This window comes from Prionailurus viverrinus, chromosome D2, assembly GCF_022837055.1.
Source record: "Prionailurus viverrinus isolate Anna chromosome D2, UM_Priviv_1.0, whole genome shotgun sequence".
NCBI classification, from domain to species: Eukaryota; Metazoa; Chordata; class Mammalia; order Carnivora; family Felidae; genus Prionailurus; species Prionailurus viverrinus.
Genome location: NC_062571.1, coordinates 30,606,194 through 30,613,225, shown reverse-complemented (window position 1 = coordinate 30,613,225; position 7,032 = coordinate 30,606,194). Strand labels below are relative to the sequence as shown.

Sequence of the window (7,032 nt, the reverse complement as noted above, 5' to 3'; positions counted from 1 at the left end):
AATTAGAATTCAGTCGGATATGTCATTCCTAATTGCATGCACGTAAACATCCCCCAAGCATTCAGTGTCAGGTGTCAGGAGAAAGAAGGCTAGGATTCAGTTAACAGAGAATATACAATACTTGTCATAAAGAAATTTTATGGACTGCTGGAAGATAGAGGAGTATCAGTTATTCTGAAGACACAGAGAGGCACCCCAACCGTCCTTGGGACCAGTAGGAAGAGCACCCAAACCACACGGACCTCCATAAGAAAATACAGGGCTCTATGGGCACCTGCGTGGCCCAGGCAGTTGAGCGTGGGACCTAGGCTCAGGTGATGATCTGGGGATTCGTGAGTTCGAGCCCGAGGTCGGGCTCACTGCTGTCAGTGCAGAGCCTGCTTTGGATCCTCTACCTCCTTCTCTCTCTGCCCCTGTGTGCACTCTAAGTAAAACGTAAAAAAAAATTTTAATTAAAAATACAGGGCTCTAAATCTTGCATAATTGGGGCAATATACTAATTCGAGGAGTTGAGGAAAGTGGTCCATGATCATCCATAGAATGATCTATGACAATGTCACTAAACTCTGAAGAACTAGTGATCCAAAGAATTGGGAATAATTTTTAAAAATCCGTTGAAATCATGCCTGGCTTTGAAAGCCTGCACTGCTTGGTCTTTCTCTGATTTTGCACACATTACTTAATTGGAACCTGAGTTTCTCCTGCATGAAATCAGGAGAAATCAATGAGTTTCTCGTGGGCTGAGAAAATTAAGTAAGATAATGAATGAAAAGGGATTAGCAGTGTCTGGCACGTAAAGCACAATAAATGACAGCCATTAAAACTTGTAGGTGTTTAGAAAGACAACTTAAAATATAATCATTTTATGACAAAGGTAAATGCAGAAGTTTTATTTCTGTATTTACTGCACATTTTAAAATGACAGTTCAATGGAAAATTTTCATGTTTCACATAAAACTGTTACTTGATGTTTCACAGTCTCAATTTTTTAACAGGTAAACTTATGTAAATCTACAGCAACTCTTTCTTTAACTTATACTCTGTGATATCTTTGAGCTAGGAACCTTGATTTACCTATTTTGTATCCCAAAGATTTCAAACAGCGCCTGGTACATAGGCACATGGTAGATTGACACTAAAAGTTGATTGACCATTAAAATGGCAATGTTGGGGTGTGGGGAAGACAGAGAAATCCCTTGAAATAAATTTTAGCTCTATGCCCACGCAGGAAAGCAATTCAATCATCCTGGTATTAGGTGTAGAAGGGGGAGGAAGCATGAATGCAATCAACCAACTGATAAAATGCTTAACATCTAGGATTTCAGCATTGTAAGTGGGAGTTTGGAGTACCTTTAGTGAAGGCCCAGTCCCTCCCTTAAGGAACCTCTGTGATACTGCTATAAACCATACAGGGACATTTTTATTACCAGTAGATGTTCAACAACTGAGTGAGCCCAGAACACTCCTTAATGGAAAACTGTTGTCAAGGTTTATAAAATATGTAAGTTCCTTTGTAATATACCCACACATAGGCATAAGGCCAACATTCTCAGAGGAAGCCTGCAAAGGCCCTTTTTGGGTCAAAGGCAGCCAAATTACTGCATTAAATCTAGTTATCAGTATAAAATTCAGCAACAAGGGGTGCCTGGGTGGCTCAGTTGGTTGAGGGTCCGACTTCGGCTCAGGTCACGATCTCGCAGTCCGTGAGTTTGAGCCCCGCATCGGGCTCTGGACTGATGGCTCAGAGCCTGGAGCCTGCTTCCAATTCTGTGTCTCCCTCTCTCTCTGCCCCTCCCCCGTTCATGCTCTGTCTCTCTCTGTCTCAAAAATAAATAAACATTAAAAAAAAAATTTAAAAAAAAATTCAGCAACAAGTAGAAAAAAAATAGGTCTTATACATACATTTGATTGGAAATGTGAAGTTCTGGGTATTGATTCCGCCAGACCAGTTTCCGCTGATGTAGATAATGTCGTGTTTTAATAAAATGGGGGGAGAATTTGTTTCAAAAAGTATGCATACATACACACACACACTGATTCAAAAGTCTACACAACAATATGTTAGCAGTAATTATCTGAGTGATGTAATTATGGATGGTTTTTATTTTCTTCCATTTGCTCCTCTATTTTTTTCAAATTTTCAACAATGGATGCATATTACTAATATGAAAAAGGAATATGGTTTAAAAAAAACATTAAACACTACCCACAAGACATGTGAAACAAAAACAGTGTGAGAGGAAGCTCTCAGACATTCACACATAAATGTGAATTCACTATTCAAATTTCTAATAAGACAGACATTTACAAGTTCAAAAACTGAAGATCAGGGTAACTGATTTAATTAAATTCATAGCTGTTAAGTGACCACACTAGGGCACAAATACCAAACAGGAGGCTCTGAATAGCCAAAAGGTGGAAGCATGAAGGTGCTGGGCTCTATGAAGAAAGAGCAAAAATAAGGGGTTAAATGCAGCCCAAAGAGGAGAATTCTGCCCCCACCTTCTTCTAGAAGGTATGGGAAGCTATCACTTAATCTTTTTTAGGACCTGCTCCATCTTCCTTGCTAATAGGGAAGCCAGCCTTTAGCAAGTGGACCCCTAAAATCTACCTCCATCCTGCTAGCATGCACCTACATGCTTATCTTTTTCACTCACTTCCCTGAAAGCCTTCAATGGGTTTCAAAACAAGGCCTACAAAGCCTTCCGAGATAGGACCTTACCTTGTTCTCATCACTGCTTTCCGTGAAGTGAGAAGCCCAGCAATGAGAGCTATTTCTCATTCACCATGCTTAGACCTTGTTTTATTAGCTATTCTATGCCTTTGCCTCGATGTCCATTCCCACTTTGCTCCTTTTACCTGACTTAATCCATTTTCAATCATCATGTCCAAAAAGCTTTCTCTGAACTCCACCCCCGTTTCCTGGGCTGGGCTAGGTGCCCTTGTGCAGAGCTCTCAAATTATTGCACTAGTCATTGCCCTGGACCTAGGTTTCTGTGGCCGTTTACTTCACTAGATTCTGAGTTCCTGAGGGCAGAGACCAGGCACACATTATTCACCTTTGTACCCTGAACATGGTGCCTGGGGCATTGTAGGTATACAACTTACTCTGACTAAAGTACTAGGACTCATGCACCTTTGTAGGAATGAGCCCCGATTTCATCTTCAGTATAAATGCAGAGCTCACAGCTACTCATATGCAGAGCCAACTGACACGTTTCCCCCGAGTCATGGCTATCTGGAACCTAATCATTTCCCATAATCAAAACCTCTCCCTTTCTCAATCCAGCACTGAGTCCTCCCCCCACACACCCCGGCTTAACTGAAATCTGGGTTTGCTGAAAAATACTATTCTTGCAGCTTTCCCTCACACGTTGCTCATTCCCTCATATCCCACGTACCCTGGTATCCATGTCCTCTTCTTTTCTTCAAAACCATTTCCAAACTATTACTCCTTCACTATCATGCAAATGCCCTTTTCCCCTTGAAGATATGTGGCAATAACACCCTATACACTTTCTTGTTCCGAACTCTACCATTCATTGGCTCAGTCTTCCTCTCCCTCCTCAGTCCTAAAGACTTCATTGTCCATGAAAACACCCAAAGAATGCTAGATTCTCAGTTCTTTGACCATCTCATCTGAAGTGACCTTTGCCCCTGAACAGGCCTGCTACCAAACCCTGAACTTGTCTTCTCCCCAACTGCTCCACTCTTGAAATCTCAAATTCAGAGAACTTTCAGTGACCTTCAGGTCTTTGCTCCTTCTATATTCTCCCAGTTATCAACCCTACCTCCACTTCAATGCCTAGGCAGTCTAGACTCCATGGACCATTACTCCGATCACTTTTGCCAAAGTTCTTCATCCTTTCATCTCACAGAGCAAAACCCCAATCCTGGATCAAGCAGGTATCTGCCATCTCCATTCCTACAACAGAATACTGAAATGTTATTACAGGAAGTCACTCAAGTGCTCTAATTGCTGCCAGAATAAATGAAGTCTCTAATCTCAGCTGGACCCTCAGTTTCCCTAGTAAGCTATCTTGTTCTACAGTTGATACCTCAGTGTTTCTCCCATTTGCTCAGATCTCCTAGCCTGCTACTTCCCTCTTCACCCTTAGTAGATGACCATGAAAGAATACCACAGAAAAAAAATAGAAGACATCAGGCAGGCACTCCCTTAATTTTTACCTTACCACCTGCAAACTCACCTACGTGATAACCATACTTTCCTCCTGGCAAAATGTGCTTCTACCTCTAAGGCTAAATTCTGTCTGCCTAAGCTCATCCTTCTGGGTCTTCATAGAGATATTGCTCCATCATATGTTCTTTCTCTTCCTCCCTCCTTTCTGGCTCCTTCCTGTAGTAGTAGTCCATGCTCTTAATTTCCTTCATCCTCCCCCAGCCCACACATACAAAAAACTGTCATCTCATGTCCTTTCTTTCACTCCAGCTTTAGCTTATTCTTCTCTATTCACAGCCAAATTTCTGGAAGACAGATTTGTCATCTCTATTTCTTTATCTCTCATTTCCACCTGAACCCACTGTTCAATGGTTTCTACTTTCAACACTTTATTACTCTGGGTGTTCCCCACGTCAAACGTCTCCTTTTTGCCAAATCCAATGGCCATCTCAGGCTCATCTTCTGGTTCCTTTGAAAGCCTCATACTTCTGGACTTTCTGCCTTCTTCTTACCTCTTATTGATAGTGATGGGATTCCCCTCCTGTGTTATGTAGTGAATACATTAGTTTGCCTCTGGGTTTACTCCTTGGTCCTCTTTTCTTACTATACTTTCACTAGATATACTCTTCCACTGCCTTAACTATAATTACCATTGTTTTATTATTCCCAAATCTTTACACCTCTAGAACAGATCTCTCTCTGCTTCAAACTTACAAATCCAACTGTATACTGTTAACTTCCTCTTACATCTTAAGATCTCATGGGCTATTCAATATTAAAATATATCTAATATTGAACTAATCATATCCCTCCTCCCTCCCCACATAACTTTTCTTATTCTTCCTCCTAGTACCTTATCTCAGTGACAAAAACCTGTTTTATACTTCTGCATTTCTCTCATCTTCCAATTCAATCAAGTACTGAGTCCTAACCATTTTATTTCCTAAAAACTTTGGGGATGCCTGGCTGGCTTATTGGAGGAACACATAACTCTTAATCTTGGGGTCATGAATTCAAGCCCCACATTGGGTATAGAGATTACTAAAAAATAATAATAAACTTAAAAAAAAAAAAAAAACTTTGGAAATCTATCCATGTTTCTCAGTGTCACCCACCAACTATTTAGCACAGTGGTTAAGAATGCTGGTTCAGAAGGTAGACTTATCTGGGTTTAAATCCTCATTCCATTACATTTATCCAGCTGGGATTCTGGCCAAGTAATAAGCTCCCAAATGCCTCAGTTCTTATCATCAAAATATGTTACCTACTAGTAATGCAGACCATCATCACCTCTACCTTAGATTGTTCCAACAGCATCATAAGAGGTCTCCTTACCTCCAATCTGGCCCTTCTCTGATCCAGTCCCTTCAGTGTAGCCAATAATCTTTTCTAAAACACAAATCTCATTATGTCATTCCTTACCTTAAATCTTTTAATGGTTCACCAGTCTTCAAGAGAACGTTTAAACTTAATGCACACCAGGCCTTTAAAATAAGGTCCCTGTTAAATACTAACTCACTCTCTTTTATTCCTTCCCTCTGTCTGTCACATGCAAACCATACTGAACTGTAGGTCCTTAGACTTGCTATGGTATTCTTTGGCTCTGGTTATTTGCATATTCTGTTCTCCCTGCCTGTAAACCCTCTCCCTTCTGAACGCTTCTTCCAACCATTCACACATACTTGCTTAGATCAACGGATACTTTTGCTTTACTTCTTTTTTTGGGTATCACTGCTTGTAAGCCTTTCTGACTCCTAAGACTGGTTTGGTGTACCCAAACTAGGTCCTTAACATTCCATCCAGGTAGGATCTTAGCCTACCATCCATCCATCTTAGCCTTTAGATGTTAATTTCATTCAAAACTGTTTGTCTTTAGACTGTAAGTTCCTTGAAGATAGTGCTGTGCCTTGTTCACCAACTAAATCCCTAGTGATCAACACAGTGATAGGCACATAGTAGACTTCAATCATTATCTGGTGAATAAATCATTGAGCGTACACTGCTTGCACACCTTTTTAATTAACTGTATCTAGAATTTAAATGTTATACCTAACCAGTCAACCATATATATATACCCAACCAGGTATATATATATATATATATACCTAACCATATATATATGGTTTATATATCCCTTTAATGTAGAAGGGATTTCTTTTCTACTACATAGCCTATGGAAGGAATGATCTCAAAGAAATACACCACATTTTTCAAAATGCAAGTAATCTTAAGATTAATTTGACTGTCCTGTTTTAGAAGAAGCTGTAGAAGATTACACTGACAAAATTCTTAACACATAGTGAAAAGAGACAATAAAAGGAGGTTTTTTTATTCAAAGGTATAACTGGATAAGTAGATTTGTTTACAACCATTCTTGTGAAACACTTTTTAAAAAAATATGACCAACTTCTTTGCAAAGAGCAGACACATACCTCAACTATGATGACCTAATTTTTGGTGGATAATGTACATGATTAGGCAGAAATAGGCAAGCTCACACTGGTAGATTAACTATCAAATACTCAGTCAAAACTCCGTTTGTGGCCCCCGCTTCTTGATCGATTTCTATTCCCACTTCGTCTTCTACCATCTTGTCGACTTCCTGACCGACTCCCCTGTCGACTCTGTCTACCTGACCGGCCACCAGATCGACCACCTGACCGGCCAGATCGGCCAGACCGGCCACTTGACCAGCCACTCCTCTGCCTGGAGTTAGAAGATGTGTTTCCATCATAATATTCTTCAATTTCAGGTAACTTGGCTGGCAATGAAAGTATCCAGTCTGAATCATGCCACTCTGCCTGTTGGGGGAATTTAGAGGATTAATATGAATGCAAAATAGAAACCATAAG

At 40.3% G+C, this 7,032-nt stretch overlaps 1 protein-coding gene across 4 annotated transcripts in view; it reads right to left on the bottom strand.

The window, feature by feature from the left end:
• The window catches only part of DDX50 (DExD-box helicase 50), a 40,112-nt gene that overhangs the window by 402 nt on the left and 32,678 nt on the right, over positions 1 to 7,032 (bottom strand). For 3 of the 4 annotated variants that reach the window (XM_047824464.1, XM_047824465.1, XM_047824466.1), the window contains one exon: positions 6,481 to 6,981. The exons of the other annotated variant lie outside the window; for it this stretch is intronic. In XM_047824464.1, the coding sequence (XP_047680420.1) occupies positions 6,703 to 6,981 (279 nt within the window). In that variant the 3' untranslated portion in view covers positions 6,481 to 6,702. Of the gene's footprint in view, positions 1 to 6,480; positions 6,982 to 7,032 lie in introns of those variants that run through there. 4 annotated transcript variants of the gene reach the window in all.